General features: G+C 42.7%; 2 protein-coding genes across 8 annotated transcripts in view; both read right to left on the bottom strand.

Moving 5' to 3' along the window:
• Window positions 1–13703, bottom strand: part of MARF1 (meiosis regulator and mRNA stability factor 1) — a 69644-nt gene extending 55941 nt beyond the window's left edge. For 2 of the 4 annotated variants that reach the window (XM_089540188.1, XM_089540191.1), the window contains exons 1-6: window positions 13483–13703; window positions 9291–9492; window positions 6912–7595; window positions 5554–5731; window positions 4433–4659; window positions 3654–3777 (exon numbers count right to left, since the gene is read on the bottom strand). In XM_089540188.1, the coding sequence (XP_089396314.1) occupies window positions 3654–3777; window positions 4433–4659; window positions 5554–5731; window positions 6912–7595; window positions 9291–9434 (1357 nt within the window). In that variant the 5' untranslated portion in view covers window positions 9435–9492; window positions 13483–13703. Of the gene's footprint in view, window positions 1–3653; window positions 3778–4432; window positions 4660–5553; window positions 5732–6911; window positions 7596–7803; window positions 7918–9290; window positions 9493–13482 lie in introns of those variants that run through there. The other 2 variants (XM_089540189.1, XM_089540190.1) reach the window with 2 other exon arrangements.
• Window positions 13704–21430: 7727 nt separating this feature from the next.
• Window positions 21431–25830, bottom strand: part of ABCC6 (ATP binding cassette subfamily C member 6) — a 66377-nt gene continuing 61977 nt past the window's right edge. For all 4 annotated transcript variants that reach the window (XM_089476791.1, XM_089476793.1, XM_089476792.1 and 1 more), the window contains one exon: window positions 21431–23469. In XM_089476791.1, coding sequence (XP_089332917.1) covers window positions 23361–23469 — 109 coding nt within the window. In that variant the 3' untranslated portion in view covers window positions 21431–23360. The remainder of the gene's footprint in view (window positions 23470–25830) is intronic.

Raw genomic sequence — 25830 nt, 5'->3', positions numbered from 1 at the left:
TAGTGGGTCAAGTAAGGCAGAAATAATAGCTCTCCAGTACAAGAAGGAAGAATAAGGGTTTGTCGGGGACCTGGTCCAGAATTCCTTTTGTTGGGTGAAGGAGCCCAAACCTTGTGTGCAGAAGGCTGTAGAGGTTGTAGAACCATCACGACTCACTAAAGCAGCTGCCCTACGAGACGGCAGGTTGTATGCCAGCACTTTAAAAAATGTTGTGGGGTTTTTTTGCTACAGTTTGAGAGCAACTAAAGAAGGATGCAAAGTTCTTCACTCTTATTTTTTCAATTAAAAACTACACTTTCACTGGAAATGAGAAGTTATAAGGCAAAGTAGCATGGCAAGGCTCTGGAAAAGGGGGCGGCTATGGGGGTGAAACAAGTCTAAACTCCGGAATCAGCTGTGTTCACTCAAGTCAATTGAAAGGGAAGAGTGAAACAGAGCAGAGCAGAGTAGAAAAGAGTGTGGACAATAAAAGCTAAGCTAACCAGAATAAAGAGGTAAGAGGAGACTCAATCAGAATAATAAGAACTCTAAAACAACAAGAATTTTAAAAGAACAACAGTGATAAATAAAAGCAAAAAGAAATAAGAGTGGCTTAAGGTGAAGAAGTGGAAAAGCAATGGAATCGAGGTGGCAGAGACAGAATGGATAGGGAGGAAAAGGAAGGAGAAAGGAAAGAAGCTTGGTGTTTGGAGTTTCAAGGAGAAAGCTCGGTGGGATTCACTGGAAGAAAAAAGAAGAGTCTTTGAGCCACTGGAAAACAGACTGGAAAACTAACATTCATGAGTTACTTAGTTATATACTAATTAAACAGGGCTGAGGGGGAAAGGGGGGGAGATGAAGAAAGAAAAAAGAAAGAAAAGAGAGAGAAAATTAGTAGAATTAAAACACTTAAAGGATTTCCAATGTTTTGAAAGAAGAAAGAAAGAAGAAAGAGGAGGAGGAGGAAGGGGAAAAGCAGCTGTAAGATATTAATTATTGCTGCTATTTTAAAAAATTTTTTTAACTATCTTGCATTTCTTTACTCTCCCTTTGTATTATCATCATCTTTTTTTCTCCCAACTCGAACTGAACATAATGTAACGAAATAAAATAACATTAATCTAATAATAATAATTAAAATATAGTGAAGAGCCAGTTATTACAGCAATGAAGATTGCTAATTTTGCTTAAAAGACTGTTTTTGCTCTCTTTTGGCTTTTCCTCTCTCCAGACACTAAAAAGAGAATATTTATTTGACTCTAAGATTTCAATATTTGATTGGTTTGATTCTAAGAATTGATTCTAAGAACTGCTGGTCCTCCAGGCCATGTCTGAACACTAATCAACTAACAACAGCTGAAAAAGGAAAGATGGGTAATAGAGAAGAGGTGTAGAGAAGAAGAAGAAAAAATGAAGAAGAGGAGAGGAAAGGAAGGAAGGAAGGAAGGAAGGAAAAAGCAGAAGGAAGAACACAATATAAATATATTTATAAATAGATATATACATGTGTGCTAGGTCTATATGCATGTGTATACAGTGCGCCGGCATCATACACTGGCGCAATATATGCGGCTTTCAGCATATGCTGAAGAAGCGGCACTGTGCGTCTGAAATAGTAATGGTGTGCGCGCCTATGGCATGTGCTCGCCACTGAAGGCACACACCCCATTGCTTTAAATGGGACTGGGGCATACATGGAATTTCCCTTATGCGGCAAGATCTGGAACGGATCCCCCGCGTAAGGGAAGGGCCAACTGTATAGACATAGATATATATAGACTGGGAAATTATATAGAATAGTATAGCATAGTATAGACTAGACTACAATAGCACTGAACAGTGTAGAAAAGGAATATAATCTAGAATACTTTATTTAGGATGATTAATAGGAAGAAATCAGAAAGAAGTAGTGTGAGATTAATCTGAGGTTGGCTTGGTCAATAACCAGAATAAATGAAATTAGGTTGGGATTTTATAGTTCCTTTTGCAAGTTAAAGAAGGGGGGAGGGAGAGAGAGAAGTTTCAGGCACAGATACAGCTGTTATAGTTTTATGTCTATATGTTTATGTTGGCATTTTTTTGTAATTTTAACAAAAATTTAATTTAAGAAAATCCATTTTTTGATTATGCCTTCTTATTTAGAACCTGTCCTCAAATCCTGGACATATTAAAGACTGTAGTAGGAAACATCTTTTCTGCATGCTCCGAAGATAGCTAGGTGCTTTACATGTAGGGATGTAAAGAGACACATGAGACAGACTGAACAGGGATGTCTCAGAAAGAAAAGCAAGCAAAGAGGTTATTAGCCTAGATGGTAGCGAATGTTAAACAGGTAATTTCAACAAGCTCAACAGAAAGTGAACCTGAGCTCCTGTGTATCCAAATGTTCATCTCTGTCCGTTAGCTGAGGGCATACATTAGCTTTTCCACAGGTAAGACTAAAAACAGACTCTTAATGACACTTTATTCCAGATATCTTTACAGGAGAATGCCCTAGGGCACAAAAATAGTTTTAGAGAAATCTATGGCCCGTTACAGACGGGCCTTAAAGTACGCGACGAGCGCGTACTAGGGTTAGGAAGGGGCGGTGCTTCCGCACCCCCCTAACCCTAGTGTGCGCTCGTCGCGCACAAAATGGTGGCGGCCGTTCCACACGGCCACCGCCATCGATACATCACGACCGCGCCGCCTCTATAAGGGGTGGCGCGGACGTGACGTCCTCGCTCCGTGCCAGGGCACTTAGTGCGCCCTTAGCACGGAGCAGGAAGGAGCTTTGTTTCGGAGCTCCTTCCTGGTTTTTCCGCTGGGCGCAGCCTTCACACGGCTGCACCCAGCAGACCAAAGGAGAAAGGGGACAAACCACCCCGTTCTCCTCCTCCCCGCCGCCGCAGGGTGTCCTTGGGGCTTGAAGCCCCAAGGACACCCCTTTCCAGGCTGCAGGGAAGCGGCCTTTTGCCGCTTCCCCGCAGCCCGGAAAGCAGCGGATCGGGGCCTCAGCCGCTGCCGGTCTGGCAGCTGAGACCCCGATACACCGGGGAAAGGGGCAGGTGCAGCCCGCCCCAAACGGGCGATCTGTAACCCGCCTATATGACCAGGCATAGGATGCACTGTGAGATTACCAGGCCAAAAAACCCCAAAACAAAACAAAAACAAACAAACAAACAAAAAACCTGGAACAGTGTCTGTCATCAGTAAACTATAAACAAGGCAGCCAAACTTATAGTTGTCTGTTAGCCAATCTACCTTTTCTGAATTTAGAACATTTTGGCAGAAACACTCTCATTAAAAGAAATGAACAACCTTAACTGGCATTGTGTTCAGTATTTATGCTTTGTAAGCTTGACTTAAAACTTCATAAATTTTGGAATTTATGTTTGGGGCCGGCACACCATTGCAACAACTGACCAAAAACCTACTTTAGAAGTCAGACAGACCATGAACACAGGAATTTTTAATGCACCAAGAGGTGGGTGATGAGTGAAGAAGTGTCCAGCATCTCCTGGCACTGTGGTACTTTGTGACACTCAGCTGCTGGAACCCATGGGATCCTGCCACAGCTAACTGTTGCAAAGCACTAGGCTGCTGGGAGAGGGCTAGGCACTGATTACTACTTACAATCCTAGACCTCAACATCAATCAATCAATCAATCAAACAATCAATCAATATTGTTTACATGTACTTGATACGAGGACCACAGTGGCTGGAGCGGCATGTGTATCAGCAAATCTCCTAAGACTCTGTCTGAGTTTGTCATCAGCTGCATTCTTTGCTGTGGCATTGATGTGTGCAACTGTTACCTAAAGGAATAAAAAGAACGTATCAGGTATGAGGTAATTAGAAGGACTAGAGAAGTTTGACCATTTTCCTGTAAATGTAGCACAACAGACAACCATGTAATGCAACTGCAAGTAATGCTGCTTTAGAGACATAAATTCAAAGTCATAATAATGTTTTATATCATACTAGCTTGCGCTACCGTGTCCAATACTACACACAGCGCTTTAAAAGAGATGTGAGAGGTTGGAACACATTCAGAGACATCCAACAAAGATACTCAAACGCATGGAAAAAACTGAAGGATTTTTGTATGTTTTAACATGAAGCAGTGACAGGAAACATATTCTTAAAACATTGGAGATCTGTCATACAAAAGAGGTCAAAAATTTATTCATGTTGTCTGAAACAGTAAAACTAAATGTAATGTGTTTAACCTGTAAGAGGGTCAACCTACCGTAGTTGAACATAACATAAGCAGCTTGTTATGGAACTAGTCCATCAGAGGTCTTTTAAGGAGCAGTTGCACAGCCATTTCTTGGCAACTCACAAGTTCAGAATTTCTTGCACACCGGGTTGAACAACATGGTTTACGGGGCTCCCTCCAATGCTAGGAACTTTGAATTCCTTTCTGGCCAGAGAGACATGCTAATGCAGCATCTAACCTGAAGATCTTACCTGGCAGTTGTTCAATTCTTCAATAACTTCTTTGTTTTCTTTACTGATGTCACAAACACAAATGAACTCTGCCTCTCTGTGCCCTTTAAAAAACTTTTCACGAATTCGCTGTACAACAGCAACAGCTGAACGGCCAGAAGGAACAGAACAATTCTCAATATCCCAAAAGACTCCAATGGGAGGTAGGTTTTCTAGCAGCTGACCTGTTATAGCAACATCTGGAGATCCTATATTTGGAAAAAGTAAATGCCAGTTAAACTTTATCTCCGGTCTCTCCTGCACACTCTTATTGTGAGCCTTTACATTGCTTCCAACTTATGCAGACCTTAAGGTGAACCTATCAGAGGGATTTCTTGGTAGTTTTTGTTCGGGGGGTGGGGGGTGTCTGCCATTGCTTTCCTCTGAGGCTGAGAGAGTATCCAAACGTCACCCAGTGGATTTTCATGAACTATCAGAGATTCAAACTCTGTTCTCTCAGAGTCCTCGTCCAATATTCAAACCACTATACCATGCTGGCTCTCGAAATGGTCAATTCAGCTTTTGTCTGAAGTCTGTCTCACACACTGTACAATGGTAAATACAGGTTTGCCAGTGAGTATATGTTAACATGAAGATCAAAATAGCTTTTCACCAAAGTGATATTTTGCTACTGTCTTTAGAACTTAAGAAATTCCCCATTGAATAAAAGACTTGTGTCGTTCGGTATTTCAAAGGTCATATGGCCCCTGGATGTCTACAAATAGGACACAGACGCCAGAGATACTTTTTGGACTGCAACTCCCAGACTCTCACAGCCAACGTGGCCAAATAAAGCTCCAATGGGCAACTGTCTTCTGTTGCTGCTCATCGGCAGGTAGAAAGGCAGCAGAAAGCCATCTGCTTTCTAGTAACCACTGACTGCCTTTAGCATCCATGAACGCATCTAATCACAAACATTGTTCCTGAACAAGCATTTGAAGCCAGATCCCCCTGGTGAAAGTCCAGCAGCACCACCCACTCCACAATACTATCTGTCTTCTAAGAAAAGACATTATCACATATTCCAATGAATGCAGCACTGAAAATTTTTCAAAGAATGTAACAACTGCTGTAATTTTATCCACTAGGCCAATATGCTTTACCGTATTTCTGTGGCAACTGGCCAAAGCTGCTTGCCAAGAGTAAACTCTTCTCTTTTCTTGCTCCTTTGGTTCCACAGCCATTACATATTGGGAGGGAGACAGGTGCAGTAGCTTGCGCATTTGGAGGAGGAATATTTGGCCATATTTTAACAGGCTCAACCAAACTCTCTCTGGATGGCTGTTGGGAAAAATATTTGGTTATCACTCAGAGCACTATATCAGCCATTCTAATGCAAAAAACAAAATGTAGCTGCTGCTGAAGGAATTACTTTTTTTTGGACTATGAGAGCTGCTGTGGTTTTGAATGGGCTACTTGGATTGACTTCTTACATTTCCTATGTTTGAGTTAGCTACTTTTTAGGGGGGGGGGAATTAAACAAACTACAAATTTGAAAAGGGAAGGGTAACTCCCAGTTTTGGGGGAAATCATATAATTGGAAGAGACCACAAGGGCCATCCAGTCCAATCCCATTCTGCCATGCAGGAAATCTCAATCAAAGCATCCCTGACATATGGCCATCAAGCCTCTGTTTAAAGACCTCCAGGGATGATAAAATGACTGTGATAAAATAAAAGTCATTCTTTTTGTGTAGTCTCTCTTTTTCTGTAGTAGTCTGGAGGAAGGCCCTGTTTTCATCCACCATCCTACTTCTTGAGTACAAAGTGAGAAGAGTACACTACAGGGGTATGCACAATATAGCAATGCTTTGTTGGGAGTCAGACCTCTGACTGGAGAGAGAAAAACCGAACTGCAAGACATAGTTACTACATAAACCAAAAAGGACAATCCCAATGTTGTTATGAATCTGTTTTAAAAACAGATTCTCATTTTACTACAAATTTTAACACTACTGTAGGTTGCTAGTAGCTAAAGGCAAACTCTCTTGTACAGTAGCAGGATTAACTTATGAAAAGAACTGTTTTTTAAGTGTCTGCTTGCCCAAGTGCCAAAAATGCTGAAGAATTTATATTTGTTTCCATCCATGCAATAGGATGAGAATTCAAAGTGTTTAATCCAAGCACTTGAAAAGTTATTTGCAAGCTTTAAAATCTGATGATTTTCTACTGCTGTAGCATTAGTTTCAGGTAACTAACATTGAATGAATGTGCATTTATAAGAGCCCTGACTGGTAGTGACAGACCGATATGAAATTTCTCTGAAAAAGAAAGAGAGCTGGATTCCTATATTTCCAAGAAGCTGGCCATCAGCAAAAATGTCCACCTATAACCAAGTTAAGCTCTTAGATTCACAAATTACAGCTATAAATTCCCCAAAGTACTTGTTTCTAATTAATAAAAGATTGGAAGCTTCACAATACATGGTACATTATCAATATAGCAGTGAGGGTGTTACAGACCTTACTTAAACACTCAGTGCAGTAGTGAGAGCCCTTTAAACAAACTGAAGGTGCCACTTTCAGGTGCAGAGAGTTGGTACAAACACAAGACGTTCGCTCCGATTGTGTGACATGTTCCTCCAAAAGCCCTGCAGCCCCACTTGAGAATTCAGAACAGGAAAAATAACCTGAGGTCGCACAGCTCTGATGAGTAGGAAACTGATGTAGTTTGTGCACATTACTGTGACAGGACTGGAAGTGGAGTTTTCCACAGCATGGGAAATGTGAGCAGCTAGAGACACTGTTTTCCAGGCACACTCTGGACAAGTCGCTGGCAATGCCTGTCACGCCGCTTCTAGCCGAAACAGTCTTGAGTGAGGATGCAGACTGATAAGCAAACCCTGTCCCTATTTGACAAGTGATTGTCCCAGAGCCTTTTGAGTCTAACATTGTGCCAGAGTGAACTGAACTACCACCACCGCTGCTGCCGCCACCACCAAGGTGCAGCCGAGGAGCATGAGAGGAAGAGTCAGAACCATGAGTACAACAGCTTACTTTAGAACCAGGTGAAAGTTGTATTTGCGTTTGTTGAAGAGAGTGCAAATCAGGAAGGGGGACAGCTGTAAACTGTTTTGAAGAAGCAGAATGAGTGGATGGAGTGTCCTTCAACTCCACAGTAGCTGTTTTATTCTCCATGTACTCGTTCTGGAAGGGCAAAGAATTATTACAGAAAAAAGTCAGTGTCAGATAAATGTAAATGCACACCAGGCTACAGCTTTGACAGGTGAAAGATAAACCTGAAGGAATACAAAGTGATATCCTCTTATATGTACAAATAACTGGATTTCAGTATCAAGTATCCAAGAAGCCACATTAGGCAATCCTACAAGTTGACTTCCTTTCATATACTTACTTCGCATAATTTCTCCACTTCATTTTTCAACCCATTGGAGCAAGAAGAGAAACAGAATGGAGACTAGTTTACAAAGGCCACCAGGATTAGTGCACAGATGGTAGACAACAGATGCTGTGGAAGCAAAGAATTGCGCAGGGTAATATTCTTTACTATTCTGCTGCTTCAGGATGTCATTTAATCTGACTTTTCATCATACTCCATATGAATTCCAAGACTCTATAACACATTGAGAACAAGAAGCCCAATATTGGGAAGACTCAACATAACTGGATTGATGTGTATTCAGTGCAATTAGTTTTACACGATACCAAGTAAGAAAAGGTAAGCTTCTTGTAACACACTGTCACATTTATTGTGGCATAAGCTTTTGTGGGCACCACTCTACTTTCTCATTCAGACACTGCAATACAAAACACACATTAAAATGAGGTCCAGCCAAAGAGTAAAGTTCTAACTACCAATCAGAAAAGCAAGAATAACTGTTAATCTGCACACTAAAAACAAGACCAATTATTTTCCATAGCAAGGCAGCTATTTCCAATCCTTATTCACCTTAAATCCAATAGCATTCTATCTTCAAGCAGCTTTATACCGGGGTCTCATTTCAAACCTTTGTTGAAGTATATCCACTATCAAATCAGTTACAGTATATTCACAGAAAAGCTCATGTTACAATAAAATCCTTTCTTTCTCAGTTACTCATTGCTTTTGCTGCAACATATGTAATCTATCTACCATTCTGGAATTTGTCTCCAGATAACATTTTATTTGCCAAACAAGATACCATCAGAAACTGGTTTAAAGTAGCAGGTGACATGTAAAGATAAGCAAGAGTAGCGTAATCTGCTCTTCCACAGCATATAAGGAAATTTGAGGAGTCGAACGTGTTTTTGTTTAGTTGTGATCAGTATGTGGTTATCAATATGAAGACAACAATGTTTCTCATCTCATTTACTGTGCTTCTGCTTTCGATCATATTTATTATGTCCCTTCCACTGTCAGCTTTATGGATTATTAGGAAAGCAGTAGAATTAGTAGCTATTTAGTCTTTTTAAAGATGATGGAACAAAAGCACCACAATAAGATGTAGTTTTAAAAACCCTAAGCAGTCTTTAGTAACCCTAATTAGACTTTGGTTACAACCCTTAAATTCTTTGCAAGAACAGATGAAACTAAATTAACTGTGAGCACAACCACAGAGACAGAGAAAGGGGCAACTACTGATTACAGCTGTCAAAAAAAAATCAGACATGAGAAGCCAGAACCCCAGCTAGGCTAATAATAAAGAGCAAACATGGAAATTTCCATGTAGCAGGAAACAGTAATAGTCAGTTCCTGAGGTAGAAGCAAGCTTCTTCCTCTGGAGAGCAACAGACATCTTCAGGTATTATACCTTCCCTGTTAAAAGACACAAATTGGTCCACATAAAATCATTAATAGGTCATTCTGGAATTCAACTCAGCAAATCTGTATCCAAATCCTACCGTTTGGGGGTTGAGAGGAAGACTCTGATCAGTAGCTGAAAAACAACTAGACAATTTCCAGAGCCATGGTTTAGCATCATTATCTTGTCGCTGAAGCCATCCAAGCGATCTAGTACAGACATCTTCTGTTATGTTTTCTTCCATTATACAACCATAGAAAGGTCAACATTCTTATATCTTTCCTTTCTATCATTCTCTTTACCTGAAAAAAATGTGTATGTTTTAAGCACAAGTCTAGGTATAAGGATTAAAATTACTGTTAATCAGACAGGGATAATAATCTTTAACTTCAAATATTAAGGGTATGAACGTGGAACCAAGTCCCTGTACTTTTGCAATTTCTGTTTGCTGAAAGTAACTTCTAGAGAAGGTCTACCTTCTTTTTAACTAAGTGAAGTATGCAAGAAGACTATACCTTATGAACATTTACTTAAGTTTTAAATGGTTTCATCTAATCAATAATACAGACAATATATAACCACATCTGCTCATAAAACAGGAGATAAGCTGGTATGAATGTGGAACCAAGTCCCTGTACTTCTGCAAGCCATCAGTATTGATTAAATATGCATGCAACTGGGGAAATGTGTTTTTTTTTCCTTAAAGCTGGAATCATTATGTTAAACAAAATGTCCTCAAGCACTAAAATTATATATATATATATATATATTGGCTTCCAGCCATTTGCAGTACAGCCTTATACCTTAATAAAAAGCATTTGGTAAAAGTTTCTGCAATTCAGCTCTACATTCACGTTTTGCTACAGACTACCTACCCCAAAATTTAAGCTTTATTTTTAGAAATGTAACTCTTGCACAAAGCAAAGGGGTTGGATTAAATTTTGCAGCATTCAGATGACACTGAGACTTAAAATAAAATAAAATAAACAGCCTAACATATTATTCAAAACACTGGACTTTATCCTTTATCACAGCCCCGCATATCACTAACACAATACAGCCACTTATTTTTAACATTCTGCCTCTGCTTTGCAGAACTTTCCATTCACCCATTTTTACCCCTACCTTAGGTTGCCCCATAGGAAAACTATGGGAGGGGAAGAAGAATACATACTAATTTCCTTAAGCCGTTTAAGGACTGCAAACTGCCATGACAGTATTGGCAGAGAAGTCATTTGCAACTGTAACTGGGGGCAGGGAGAGCTTTTTAAAGTAATCACTATATTAGGCCTTCCTTCCAAAATGGTTCTAGGAATAAAGAAGAGCGGACCACAACTATCACGTGGCAATGAGGAGCCTAATGTAGGAGCAGGAGAGAGAGCATGCCCCAAGACGGTTACTAGAGAACTGCATCACACTGGTGGGATGGGAGTTCCTCTCCCTTTGTTCTTTGCTGTGCCCCTCACATATAGAAGCTGAGTCTTCCTTATCTGAAATGCTTGGAGCCAGAAGTGTTTTGGATTTCGGATTCTGGAATATCTGCATATACCTAATGAGACATCTTGGGAGAGAAATTACATTAATTTACATGTCCTGAACACCTTACACACATCACCTAAAGGTAGTTTTATACATAATTTTACAGTGCTGCCTTGCCTTATGTGGGGGGATCTGTAATGGACGGACACACACACACACACACACACACACACACAAGTTAGGCAAATATTGTTTATGCTTGAGCCCCATTGAAATAACCGGGCTTGTGCATGTGGCATGGTGTGTAACCATAGTGTAAACTGAAAGCTGTGTATGGCATGGGCGTACTGTAATAATAATACCTGTATTTTCCGGCGTATAAGACGACTGGGCATATAAGGTGACCCCCAACTTTTCCAGTTAAAATAAAGAGTTTGGGATATACTCACTGTATAAGACTACCCCTCTTCCAACGCACACCAAATAAAATTTTTAAAAAACATCAGATTTGATTTCAATATGGTAATTTTAATTCAGATGCTTATGACATGCAGGTACTTAGCAGGAAACCTTGTTGTATACAAAGCCTGCTTGGATTGGTCAGCTCTCCCTGCCTGCCCAGCCCTCCCTGTCTCCAAGACGATCAGAGCGGCAGCTGCTTTCATACGATCGTCGCATATGGTGGGGATGCGGCCGTTTTTGAGCTCCCCCCACCAAATGCAGTGACTGCAGATTCTCCAGTCCGGCTCGGAAGTTTCAGCACCTGCCCTATAAGACAACACCCAGCGTATAAGACGACCCCCGACTTTTGAGAAGATTTCCCTGGGTTAAAAAGTAGTCTTATACACCAGAAAATACAGTAATTTTGTGCATGAAACAAAGTTTGTGTACAATAAAGCCATCAGAAAGCAGAAGTGTCACCATCTCAGCCACTTGTATGGACAATTTTGGAATAGCTTGGATTTTGTAATTCCAGATAAGGGATTTGTTGTTGTTGTTAACCGCTTTCGAGTCGATCCCGACTCACAGTGACTCTCTGTCCTCCATTGCTCTGGAAATCCATCTAGCATTCTCTTTCTACTTCCCCCCATCTTTCCTAGCATTACTGCTTTTTCCAATGAGCCATGCCTTCTCATGACATGGACAAAGTATGACAGCCTCAATTTAATCATAGTCAGCCCTCCACATCCATGGATTATATATATATAAAATAAACTTTGATTTTGCCACTTCCTACAAGGGACATAATTTTACTGTGCCATTGAATTTAATGGCACTTCAGACTCCATGGATTTTAGTATCCGCAGGAACCTGGAACCAACCCCCAGTGGGTTCCAAGGGCCCATTGTGCTTTGTAAGTACAACAAGATAAGACAAGATAAGGATAAGGGAAATTCAACCTGTACATATCCACATCTATATTCATACATAAAGTGTGCATGCACAAGCGCCATTATTTTCAATGGGGCTCGAGCATACGCACTGTTTGCTTTACGTGGGGGAGGGGTCCAGAACAAATCCCTGTGTAAAGCAAGGGCGCACTGTATAAACTTGTTGTTGCTGTTGTTGAACAGGACTCCAAACAATGGATGCAAACTACAGGAAGAGCTTCCGCCTCAACATTAGGAGGAACTTCCTGACAGTAAGGGCTGTTTGACATTGCCACGTTTTAATTGCAATGTGCTTTTAGACCTTGGAGGTCTTTAAGCAGAGGCTGGATGGCTATATGTCAGCGATGCTTTGAGTGAGAGTTCCTGCATGGCAGAAGAAGGGGGCTGGACTGGATCAGGGCCCTTCTTGGGAGTCCATTCCAACTGTAGGATTCTATGGAAATCTAAAACCTGATTGGCAAGTGAGCACAACAGGGAGGAATGGTGCAAGGTGGAATGTGCATCCACCCTGCAGAAATAAAGACATTTGACCCCCCCCCCCCATTTTAACTGCTAAGACTCAATCTTGGGATTTATAGTTTGGGGAGGCACCCACGCTTCTTTGGAGTGTGCTGGAGTCTCCTTCTTTGGAGGTCTTTAAGCAGAGGCTGGATGGCCCTCTGGCAATGGGGATGCTTTGGTTGAGAGTTCCTGCATGGCAGAAGAAGGGGGCTGGACTGGTTCAGGGCCCTTCTTGGGGTCTCTTCCAACTCTATGGTTCTATATTGCCTTTTCTATATATATTTTACATCCTGTTATACTTTGCTGCAGATGGGGATGCTTCGAGTGAGAGTTCCTGCATGGCAGAAGGAGGGAGGGTTGGACCAGAAGGCCTTTGGGGGTCTCTTCCAACTCTATGATTCTACCTAGAGCCAGCCCTGTGGAGCCTCCTTCTCTGGAGGTCTTTAAGCAGAGGCTGGGTGGCCCTCTGTCAATGGGGATGCTTTGACTGGGAGTTCCTGCATGGCAGAAGAAGAAAAAGAAGGGGCTTGGACTGGGTCAGGGCCCTTAATCTTGGGGTTTCTTATAACTCTAGGATTCTATGAAAGCTGCTTTGAGTCCCAATTCTGGGGGGGGGGGGGGAGGAAGCGGAATACAAATAAACGGCCACACTGGGGAAATAACCCGCTTTGGCAGCGCTTTAAGTGTCTTGGCTCAAAGGCGATGGGACTCTGGGAGGTGGAGTAGTTGTGGGGGCCCGGAGCGGAGCACAACAAACTCCAACTCCCAGAATTCCATAGCCTTTGAGCCAAGACATTTAAAGCGCTGCCAAAGCGGGTCATTTCTCCAGTGTGGCCGCAGCAGGCGAGGCTTCCTCTTCCGAAGTCCCTCGGGGGAGAGGGTCTCTGGGCGCCTTCCTGCCTCGGCCGAGAGGGAACTCACCTCAGCGCCCCGCCATCGCCGCCTCTCCCTCCTCCGCCGCCCCTTTGTTTTGCTGCCTCCTCTTCCTTTTCCTCCTCCTCCTTCTCCTCTTCTTCTCCTTCCGCCGTAAAGCGACGCCGCCCCCCGCTCTGTCGTAAAAGCGCTGCCGTCGCGCCCGTTTTTAATTGTACTGTTTTTAATGCTGTGAGGCCGCCCTGAGGGAGCCCCAGCCCTGGGAAAAGAGCGGGATACAAATATAACAATGACAACAATAATAACAATAACTAATTCGGTTTCTGGTCCCCCCCTGGGCCTCCATGCCTCGTTTTTTTTCTTGGTTTATATTTACATTCGTCCCCCGTGAATGTGGGAAAACCCCAAGTAACAAAAACACTGTTTTTAACTGAGGGAACGCCTCTCTAGGAATCTCTAGGTCCTTCAGTGCGACTCTATGGTCAACATTTGCTGGGCATTGGCCATAGAGTTGCACTGGAGGAGCTACAAAGGTGTCCTCTAGGAATCTCTAGGTCCTTCAGGGAGACTTTTGGTTGAAGTTGACTATAGAGTTGCGCTGGAGGACCTGCATATTCCTAGAGAGAACATATTAATAAAAACTGAAAGCTGCAAAAGTCAAAGCTGCAAATGTGGAGGGACGACAGAGGGCCATCCAGCCTCTGTTTAAAGACATCTAAGGAAGGAGACTCCACTACACTCCAAGGAAGGAGTGTGTTCCACTGTTTAACAGCCCTTACTCTCAGGAAGTTCCTCCTAATGTTGAGCTGGAATCTCTTTTCCTGGAGCTTGCATCCAATATTCTGAGTCCTGTTCTCTGGAGCAGCAGAAAACAAGCTTGCTCCCTCCTCAATATGACATCCCTTCAAATATTTAAACAGGGCTCTCATATCACCTCTTAACCTTCTCTTCTCCAGGCTAAACATCCCCAGCTCCCTAAGGTGTTCCTCATAGGGCATGGTTTCCAGACCCTTCACCATTTTAGTTGCCCTCCTTTGGACCCGCTCCAGTTTCTCAATGTCCATTTTAAATTGTGGCGCCCAGAACTGGACCCAGTATTCCAGGTGGAGCCTGACCAAAGCAGAATATAGTGGCACTATTACTTCCCTTGATCTAAACACTATACTTTTATTGATGCAGCCTAAAATTGCATTGGCCTTTTTAGCTGCTGCATTGCACTGTTGACTCATGTTCAACTTGTGGTCTACTTGGACTCCCAGATCCCTTTCTCACGTAGTTTCATTCATCCAGGTGTCCCCCATGATCCTATATCTGTGCATTTCATTTTTAGTAGGATTGTTTTTGTTAGGATTGTTTTTTTATTATGGTATTAGCATTCATGCACTATATTTGCCTTTCTCAAACTGGTGTTCTCTGAGTGTGGTGAACTACAGCTAATCCTAGCTGAGGATGGTGAGAGTTGCAGTCTCACACATCTGGAGGAGCCAGATTGGGGAGCACTGGGCTAAGCAGGAAGCAGTCTGGCTTCTGTCACATTTCAGAGGTGAAGGTTGGCATAACCGTACCCAGCATTTCTATATAGACAGCTAAACTTGATTACCTTTATATATTATTACTGTACTTTTACTTCCAAGTATTTCTACAGGTGTTATCTGGATTCCAATTGCCATGTGCAGGTGGGGAAGCTTAAGCCACTCTCTTCCTCCTCTGCGGTAGGTGTTTATCTTTGGAGGAGGTAATCCTGAAATTCCTGTCAGCCTAATGGAAAACTACCTTTTTTTGTATGGGCATTTTAGAGAATTTGGAGTCGAGATTGCTTTTAGCTTATGATATTGTACAGCAGATGGGAATCATATAGCCAGCCCTATCCTTTGCATTATGCATGGCCAGGACAGCTGTGAGAGATAACTAACAGTAGCACCTTATTTAGCGATGTGTAAAAGAAAGTGTATCCTTCATGAAAAGGTGAGTAAATGACTTTCTCCATGTCAGAAGAGAAGCCTGCTCAACTGATATCTCTTTTTTGTTTCATTTGAAGGGGATTTTCCATTGAAAAAGCAAGGGAAGCAATAGAATGAAAATACTTCTTGAAGATTATGAGTAAGATGTTGCAGGCTTCCCAGCCCTCCAGAGTAGGCTCTTAGTTGAGAGTAAGTATGGGCTCTCAGTTTTGACAAAAGCAGTAGAATCCAACAGAGGTATGCCATTAGATCCATTGCTTTTGTTCTAATTTCTTATTTACTCAAACACATCCTCTTTGCAGAGCGACTTTTTACCCTTTATGAACAACGCATATGGATTTCTTCCGTATGCTTGCTTTCCATACCTCACAATGCAATACTGTATGTTACTAAAACGTAGATAAAGAGGTTATTATTATTATTATTATTATTATTATTATTAACCTTTATTTATAAAGCGCTGTAAATTTACACAGCGCTGTACATACAATCTTTTTAATTGGACGGTTCCCTGCCCTCAGGCTTACAATCTAAAAATACACAACACAAAAGGAGAAGGGAGTGGTGGAGGGGAAGGGGCCTTTCTAGTAGGATAATACATATAAAATACATAGCAATACAGGAAATGATTCAATAAAACAGACAACAAAGAAACATCAAATAGCAAGTGACAGTTATGCAATGCCTGGGAAGGCTTCTCTGAACAGGATGGTCTTCAACTCCTTTTTGAAGCTGGTTAAAGAAGTGATGGCTCTTGCTCGTGGGGGAAGAAGGTTCCAGGAGTGAGGGGCAGCAAGTGAAAAGGGGCGAATCCAAGATGGGGCAGAGGAAATCCTGGGCTGGGACAGCAGACCTTGACTACCAGAACAGAGGGCCCTTGTGGGAAGGTGAGGAGAAAGAAGGTCTGATAAGTAAGGAGGGGCCAGCCCATGGAGGTCTTTAAACGTTGACAGCAGAAGCTTATACTGAATGTGGAAAGGGAGGGGGAGCCAGTGAAGGGATGCCAGCAAAGGAGAGATATGGTCAGAGCGGTGGGTGGATGTGATAATGCGTGCAGCTGAATGCTGGACAGAAATTAAAGGACGGAGGTGAGAAAGAGGAAGCCCTGCCAGAAGGATGTTACAGTAATCAAGTCGTGAGATCACTAAGGCATGGACCAGGATCTTGGCAGTAGAGGCAGAGAGAAATAGTTGGATTTTAGCAATATTGTACAAAAGGAATCTACAAGCCTTGGCTGTGGTCTGGATCTGAGGGATACACGACAGAGAAGAGTCAAAGATAAAACCAAGACTGCGGGCTTGCTGGACTGGATGAATAGAAGTGTTGTTCACAGAGACAGAAAAGGAGTGTTGAAGGGTGGACTTAGGAGGAAAGACAAGAAGCTCCGTCTTGGACATGTTGAGCTTCAAACGTGTGTGAATAAACAGCACAAAAAGAGCTGTTATTGTAATTTCTTACAATCCCTTTCACAGTCTGAATAAACATGATCCACCTTCACTGGAAATCTATTGAATGCAAACCATTTTTCTTGGTCAACGAAACGTGACCTCACAAGATCCCATTCTTTCCCTAGAATTGGTGCGGTGCTAATTTGACCTTTTCAGTACCATTATTAGTACTTTTCCTTCTTTTTGTTGTCTGTGGGCTAAAACAGATGGATGTGAAACAGCAGGCTGTGGCATGCACCTGGCACGGTGATTTTAAACACAGCCAGCAAAAGATGCGGTGTTTTACCATTCCTTTTTGGCCCAGTTCTTTGTAAAATACACAGCTTTGGCACAGATTCCAGCCATGTTTGTGGCATGTGTCATCTGAACGCTACACCCTGAACACAGCCGGAAACTGGTTTATTTGGCCCATCTGTTTCGTGCCTGTGCTGACCTTTTCCCCTATGTTTTATTCCTCAAGACATTTTTAGAGTCAGCTCTCCTTCCTGGTTCTACAGCTTCCCTATTAGAAAGCAGGTGTGTAAGCTTGTGCCATATTTTGAAAATGGGACTTACAACTCTGGAGCAATTCCTAAATGGGGAGTTGTAGTCTGGGGAAAATGTTTTGCAGATTCTGGAGCTAGATGTGTTGAGACATAGTTTGTTCTCTTTGCTTGGCTTCATTCACCTTTGGGGAAAAGCAAATATGCAATAGCAGTGTACACAAACAGAACTTTTTTCTTTTCTTTTACAAGCTTACCTTTTCATGGAATTTGTACCTATAAAGATAACATGTTATGTACACACAGGAAATTTTTCAGAGGGCTAGCTGAATATATAGGTGAGTGTATATCACATTCCCAGTGCCCACAGCATGTATGCCCCCAGGGTCTTTCACACCACTTTGCCACACACTCAATGTTCGTGTGTCTGTTAAACACACATCCCAGGTTGGCATTATCTTTCCATGGCAGTGGGAATGTATGCTCCTGCAAGAGGCTTTGCTGATGACAGCATCTTTAAGCCCTTTGAAGATCTTGTATGTGGAATAAGCCAAGTCTTTTCCATTTCTACATTTCTGTTGTGGGAAGGATAGGTGATGGGCTGTCAGAGGAACAGGAAAGAAGCTGGAAATGTTTCACAGGAATTCCATAGTTGAGAAGTAGCTTTCAACTTTAGCTTCCATTGAAACAAGGGTGTAGTAAAGCAATACATACAAATATCACCATGCTCCATATTTACCCAAAGGGACGGAGCCATCACTGTGGATAATCTGTGCTACCTGATTAAGATGGAAGGCTTGAGTAATTAAGGATAGATTGGGAATGTCTGCAGCCCCTTTATTTGAATCGACACAGCTCTTGCAGAAAGGAGTGGCTTTTTGAGACAAACAATGGCATGTTCTCATTTTAGCTGCTGTCTGACAGCCCATTTGTTCTTTTATTGAACAGGAAAAGGATATTTGGGAAGGAGAAATCTTTTTGTAAGGGAATTTTTTGCTTAAAGGGGAACAGTTGTGCCAGATTTTCAGCATATTTGTTACCCATATTTCAAAGGGTTTGAAATTTCTATGTTTAAATTGTTTCAAATCTTTAGTAACAATAGCCCCTAGGTATCTCAAGGCTAAAAATCACAACTTTGCTTCTTCTTCATGGTCTGTGGGAATCACACAAGTGGGTTATCCTGCGCCGGCACAATGCATCTTTGGAAACTTCTAGAGAGCTGCTACATAAGTGTTTTGGCAGTAGCTGTGCCCACTCTCCAAGCGCCCTATTAGCTTGCTTCTCACCTAAGCCCAGAGTTTTTTGTCCACCACAGCAGCAGCATCTTAAAAACACTTCAGAGTTTAATTTTCCTGTCAGACTTTAATTTCTGTGTTTTACACAATTTTTCTTGTGTTTTGGTGATTATATCTTCATTTTTCACTCATCTCAGATACTTTAGAATCATCGAATGGAATTATAAATCATATAGAGTTGGAAGAGACCACAAGGGCCATCCAGTCCACCCCATTCTGCCATGCAGGAACTCTCACTCAAAGCATCCCCAACAGATGGCCACCCAGCCTCTGTTTAAAGACCTCCAAGGAAGGAAACTCCACTACACTCCGAAGAAGGAATTTGTTCCACTGTCGAACAGCCCTTACTGTCAGGAAGTTCCTCCTAATGTTGAGGTGGAATCCCTTTTCCTGGAGCTTGCATCCAATATTCTGAGTCCTGTTCTCTGGAGCAGCAGAAAACAAGCTTGCTCCCTCCTCAATATGACATCCCTTCAAGTATTTAAACAGGGCTCTCATATCACCTCTTAACCTTCTCTTCTCCAGGCTAAACATCCCCAGCTCCCTAAGTTGTTCCTCATAGGGCATGGTTTCCAGACCCTTCACCATTTTAGTCGCCCTCCTTTGGACCCGCTCCAGTTTCTCAATGTCCATTTTAAATTGTGGTGCCCAGAACTGGACACAATATTCCAGGTGAGGCCTGACCAAAACAGAATAGAGTGGCACTATTACTTCCCTTGATCTAGACACTATACTTCTATTGATGCACTCCTAATGACTTTGATACTCCTAATGACTTTGCTAACTATTTCATCTCTAAGATTACCACTATTCGCTCTGAGATAGTCCCTCCTGATTCTTCTTCTGCTCTTAATCTTCTATCACCTTCGCCTAACAAATTTTCTGTCTTTCCTCCCGCCTCTTTGGATGAACTCTCTACACTTCTGGACTCTTCCAAACCTGCAACCTGTCCTCTTGACCCAATTCCTACTCGTCTTCTAATTTCTGTAGCTCCCTCTTTTCTGCCCTCGCTTCTCCATATCTTCAATCTCTCTCTCTCTACAGGCTCCTTCCCGTCGGACTTCAAACATGCTCTCATTTCCCCAATTCTGAAAAAACCTTCTCTTGACCCCTCCTCTCTGTCTAGCTATCGTCCGATTTCACTTCTTCCCTTTCTTTCTAAGGTTTTGGAACGGGTTGTTTATTTTCACTGTCTTGAGTTTCTTGAAGCCAACTCTATCCTCGATCCCTTTCAGTCTGGTTTCCGCCCAAGGCATTCCACAGAGACAGCTCTCACTAAGATCTCAAATGACCTTTTACAGGCCAAGGCTAATGGCCTTTACTCTGTTCTCATCCTTCTCGATTTGTCTGCAGCCTTCGACACCGTTGATCACTGTCTCCTAGTTGACATACTCTCTGACCTTGGGTTCTCAGACTCTGTTCTCAACTGGTTTAGATCTTACTTGTCTGGCAGATCTTTTGCAGTAGTTGCAGGGGGTCAGACTTCTTCTCCTGTTCCCTTATCTGTTGGAGTTCCCCAGGGCTCTGTTCTGGGTCCCCTTCTGTTTTCTCTCTACACAGTGTCCTTAGGAAAACTCATCAGCTCTTTTGGTTTTTCCTACCATCTGTATGCTGATGACACCCAGCTGTATCTTTCTGCCCCTGACCTTTCTCCAAGGCTTGAACAGCAAGTCTTGTCTTGCCTCACAGCTGTCTCGCAGTGGATGCGCCATCGGCGTTTGAAGCTCAACATGTCCAAGACGGAGCTTCTTGTCTTTCCTCCTAAGACCACCCTTCAACACTCCTTTTCTGTCTCTGTGGACAACATTTCTATTCAACCAGTCCAGCAAGCCCGCAGTCTTGGTTTTATCTTTGATTCTTCTCTGTCGTGTATCCCTCAGATCCAGACCACAGCCAAGACTTGTAGATTCTTTTTGTACAATATTGCCAAAATCTGACCATATCTCTCTGCCTCTACTGCCAAGATCCTGGTCCATGCCCTAGTGATCTCACGACTTGATTACTGTAATGTCCTCCTGGCTGGGCTTCCTCTTTCTCACCTCCGTACTTTAATCTCTGTCCAGCATTCAGCTGCACGCATTATCACTTCCACCCACCGCTCTGACCACATCTCTCCTGTGTTGGCATCCCTTCACTGGCTCCCCCTCCCTTTCCGTATTCAGTACAAGCTCCTGCTGTCAACGTTCAAAGCCCTCCATGGACTGGCCCTTCCTTACTTATCAGACCTTCTTTCTCCTCACCTTCCCACCAGGGCCCTCCGTTCTGGTAGTCAAGGGTTCCTGTCTCAGCCCAGGATTTCCTCTGCCCCCTCCCGGATTCGCCCCTTTTCACTTGCTGCCCCTCACTCCTGGAACCTTCTTCCCCCACGAGCAAGAGCCATCACTTCTTTAACTAGCTTCAAAACGGAGTTGAAAACCATCCTGTTCAGAGAAGCCTTCCCAGGCATTGCATAATTGTCGCTTACTATCTGATGTTCTTTTGTTGCCTGTTTATCGAACCATTTCCTGTATTGCTATGTATTGTATATGTATTATCTTACTTGAGAGTATGTATTTTCCCTGGATGAAGATTAACCTTCCATTTTGAAGCCAAGTCCTCCCTCCAGTCCATCTGCCTTGGTCCAGGCCTCGGAGGTAGAGAGGAACTGCTGGACCTCTTACCCTTTCCCGCCACCACTCCCTTCTCCTTCTGTGTCATGTCTTTTTAGATTGTAAGCCCGAGGGCAGGGAACCGTCTAACTAAAAAGACTGCATGTACAGCGCTGTGTAAATTTACAGCGCTTCATAAATAAAGGTTAATAATAATAATAATAATAATAATAATAATAATAATAATGCAGCCAAGAATCACACTGGCCTTTTTAGGTGCCGCATCACAATGTTGACTCATGTTGAACTTGTGGTCTACTTGGACTCCCAGATCTCTTTAAAAGTAGTACTGTAAGTTCTGGTGAAATACGAGAGCCAAATGGCTGCTTGCCTTGCCTTTTGGGCTTGGCATAGGTCCATTGTAATATAGAGGTGAAGTTAACAACTCTACTGTATGAGCAAAGCATATCAGAGGCTTCTTGGGCAGTTAGGAAACAGTCTGACAGATCATCAGCTTCTTGTTCCACACCACATCTCAATACTCTTCAGTTCCAACCCACGGACTCACTGGATCAATTGGCACTCAGGCAGCCTACGCTTACACCAAAGAGAAGCATCTGATAGAAACCATGTCAGCATACCCAATGGCTACAGACTGTCCTGACACTCCTTTTGGAGAAGACATATTAAGGGCCCACAGAGGCTACCATATCTTCATTCCATACAGAGGAATCAGATGAAGTTGGTCCCTCTATATGACTGGTCCCCAAACTGTGCTCTTTAAGGGATTTTGGACTTCAGATCCCAGAATCTCAGACTATTGGCCAACAAAGCTGAAGTAAAAAAGTTCTTAAAGGACACAGTTTGGGGACTACTGCTCTATATCAAGGGTTGATCATTGATACCATCTTTTTGCTCCATAAGGACAAACAGACGATGTGATTTTTCCATCAATACCATCTTTGTATTTCATACAGAGCAAACAGAAGAAGTGTCTGATGCCTCCATACTGATGGCCTGTTGGTGGTACCATCATCTTGCGCCATACAGAGCAAACAAATCAGGTTGTCGCCTCCATACCAATTATTGGTACTGTCTTCCCACAAGAGATGGGGTTTATCCCTCGATACTCAGTCCTATAGGGCAGTGCCTCTCAGCTATCTAATGTACAAATTATTTTTTTCAGCATTCCAGGGACTGGCATTATATAGTTGGCTATAATTGTCAGATCTGGCCATGGTGGTACATCCCGTTTGGATTACTGTAGTGCACTCAACATGGGGTAGAAACTTCAGTTGGCCTAAAGAGCTGAAGCCAGGTTAACTGGAGCTGGCTATAGGGAGCATACAACTCCCTTGTTGCAAGAGCTCCAATGGCTGCTGGCCTGTTTCCTGGCACATTTCAAAGTGCTGGTTTTGACCTATAAAACCCTTTACAGCTTGGGTCCAGGTTATTTGAAGGATTGTATCTCCCACTAGACACAACACTCCCACTAGAGTGTTGAGATCATCCAGAGACGGCCTTCTCTTTGTCCCACCACTGTCTCAGGCTTGTTTGGTGGGAACAAGAGAGAGGGCCTTCTCAGTGGCTCTTCCCAAGCTTTGGAACTCCTCCCTAGACAGGCCAGGATGGCTCCATCTATAAGCTATCTTTTCAGAAGCAGATAAAGACATTATTGTGCTGTCAAGGCCTTTTCAAGCTGATAAGGGCTGGTTTTTAAATGATGTCCAATTTAAATTTTAAGGTTTGTATTTTAATACAATACATTTTAGTTCATAATTGTTTTAACTCTTAAAATTCCTTAATTTTTTTTACTTTTTATATTTATATCTAATGTTGTACTGTTTTTAAATTGTATTGTTCTAAGTTTTGTTCACCGCCTTGAGTCCCTACATGGGGAGAAAGGTAGGATATAAGAAAATGTAGTTATAATAATAACAATAACAATAATTTCTTTCTTTTCTGGAAACTCCTCCAGGGACCACCACTTTGATAAGCACTGCTATAGAGGAGAAGGGAGGGCAATTTTGCTATCTTATTGACATCAAACAGGGCTGTTTCAGACCCAGCAGAGACCTTTTTTTCAAGTGAGTTCTGGTTCATTTCTTGCTTTGATCTTTCTGAACAACAATTTATTCCTTGAGTTCAGACATCACACCAGCCCTGATTCTTCAGCCATTCTGTAGAATAGTCCCTTCCGGGATATTAAGTTCAGTGGAGTGTCAAATTCTGCCACCTGACCACTTTCCATAACTATAATCCTGAAAACATTAAAAGAAATGTCAACATTAGGATATGTTCCTGGTCACAGCAAAGCCAGTTCAGCATAACATTTCCTTAAGCTATCAAGGAACAAATTAGTTAAAATAACATTTTCATGGGGAGGAGGGAATTAGCTGTGTTAGTCTGTTGCAGCTGAAAAAGCAAATAATCGAATGAGTTTATCAAACGGGAGGAATTTCTCTTAAATTCGAATGAAAAGAAAGTGGGGCCAGAATGCATTCACTTAAAGTTGCCAGTTTCGCGCAATTATGTGAATACGCATTGCATTCGAACTGGCTCCCCATTGCCCAAAAATAGCATGCCATTGCCTGAATTTGCATGTGGCAGTCTATCACGCAATAATGTGAAACTCATGATTGCGTTTGGACTGACTTCCCATTGCCCGAATTTGTGTGTAGTGGGTTATCATGCAATAATGTTAAGCCCCATGATTGCGTTCAGATTGCCATCGGATTATACTTCCAGTTCCCCTTGGCTGATAAACTCCAAAGTTGCCATGGTGACCAATTATAGGACACAAATATAAACTTGAATATTTGAACTGGGTTTAAGTGCATTTTGTTTTACATCTCAGTTCACAAAAAGGAGACACAAAAGACTGTAGCAACTATAGGATCATAGCATTAATTTCCCATGCAAGCGAAATTATGCACTGCAAACATACAATGGCTGCTGGAGTACACCAAATAATTCCAAAAGAAGATCAGCATGTGTTTTACAGACTATAGCAAAACTTTCAACTGCATAGATCAGTGATGGTGAATCTTTTACAGACTGAGGCGTTTATCAGACGAGGTTTCTGCAGCTCAGATCTGGGGCTTCTGTAGATTGGGCCATTCGCATTGACATGATAAGGAGAATGTATTTTCATACCTGGTTGCTCTTCTGTTGCCCTTCCGAATTGAGGAGGAATCGAATTGAAGGAAGTCACATGATGCAGATTCAGGGAAAGCGGAGTGAGTGCAAATTGTAGTTCCACACCGGTGCATACCACGGGGGATTCAATTATTTGAATTGGGACCCTTGCACATGCTCAGTGGGGCCCTGAAGGCATCCTGAACCTTTGCACTTCCGGGGCTAAGAAGGGAGCCAGGCTCCACTTTCATGCGAATGCTAGCCTCACCTGAATGACAGCTGCCCCTTTTTTCTTCCTCCCTTCTAGTTTCCCTTCCCTGGCAGCCAAATTCAAAGGGTCTTCCGTGTCACAGCCCTGAGCCAATTTATCCACATCTATATCTATCCCAGTGATCCCCAAACTGTGCCCTTTAAAGGATCCTGGACTTCAGCTCCCAGAAGCCTCAGCCATGTTGGCCAATAGCCTGGGATTCTGGGAGCTGAAGTCCAAAAGCCCTTAAAGAGCTATATCTATATCTATATATTATCTACAACCATCCTCCTGTCATTCAGTTGCCTTCCCTTAGGTTGCATCCACACTGGGGAGATAATCCAGTTTAACTCCAGTTTAACTATCCTGGCTCAGTGCTATGGAATTCTGGGAACTGTAGTGTCCAGAGACATTGAGCCTTCTCTGCCAGAGAGCTCTGGTGTACATGTGTGTGTGTGTGTGTGTATGAGTGTATGTGTGTGTATGTGTGTATGTGTGTGAGATAGATGTTGAGATTGACAGGAGGATGGATGTAGATGTGCATGAAATTGACATTGAGCCTTCTCTGCCAGAGAGTTCTGGTGCCTTGGCCAACTAGTAACCTAAATTATTATTATTATTATTATTATTATTATTATGGGAGTTGGAGTTTGTTGTGGGGTCCTTGACTCGAGGCTATGGAATTCTGGGAGTTCCATCTCTCCCTCCATCCTCATGTTTCATTTCCTTCACATCTATTTTGCAAACATTAGTATACATCCTTTGGATAGATGTACATGAGGATGAAATGAATGGGGCTCTGACACAGGATCCCTTTGAATTTGGCTGCCAGGGATATGTGTGTGTGAGAGAGAGAGAGGCAGAGAGGGAGAAAGCGCTGCTAGCCTGGCTGCTCTGCCGAAGTTGCATCGGGGAAGAGGGGGGAAGCAGAGAGAGAGCTCCAATGGAGCCCCGGTTGCCCTGAAAGCAAAAAGAGCCACCGGAAGTAAATGGGGCACATTTCAGCAGGGCATCATGGGAGATTTGCAACCTGGGGGTCTTGCGATCGTGTTCAGGATTGGGATTCCACACCAGACCAATTCGCAATGAGTTCGAACTGAACCCCAATGTGAATTGTGTCAATCCACTTATTTAGCGAACTCACCAAATCGCCACAAAATGAGGAGTCAGTAAGGATTCAGTTCGCAAGTCCCGCTGAAGGGGCTCACATTTAAAGCTACCAGGTATGAAAATA

Source organism: Sceloporus occidentalis, unplaced genomic scaffold (genome assembly GCF_023333645.1).
Source record: "Sceloporus occidentalis isolate IW3139 unplaced genomic scaffold, rSceOcc1.0.p SCAF_10, whole genome shotgun sequence".
Taxonomy (NCBI): domain Eukaryota; kingdom Metazoa; phylum Chordata; class Lepidosauria; order Squamata; family Phrynosomatidae; genus Sceloporus; species Sceloporus occidentalis.
Note: the sequence above shows the minus strand (reverse complement) of the source record. Positions and strands in the feature narration are given on the sequence as shown.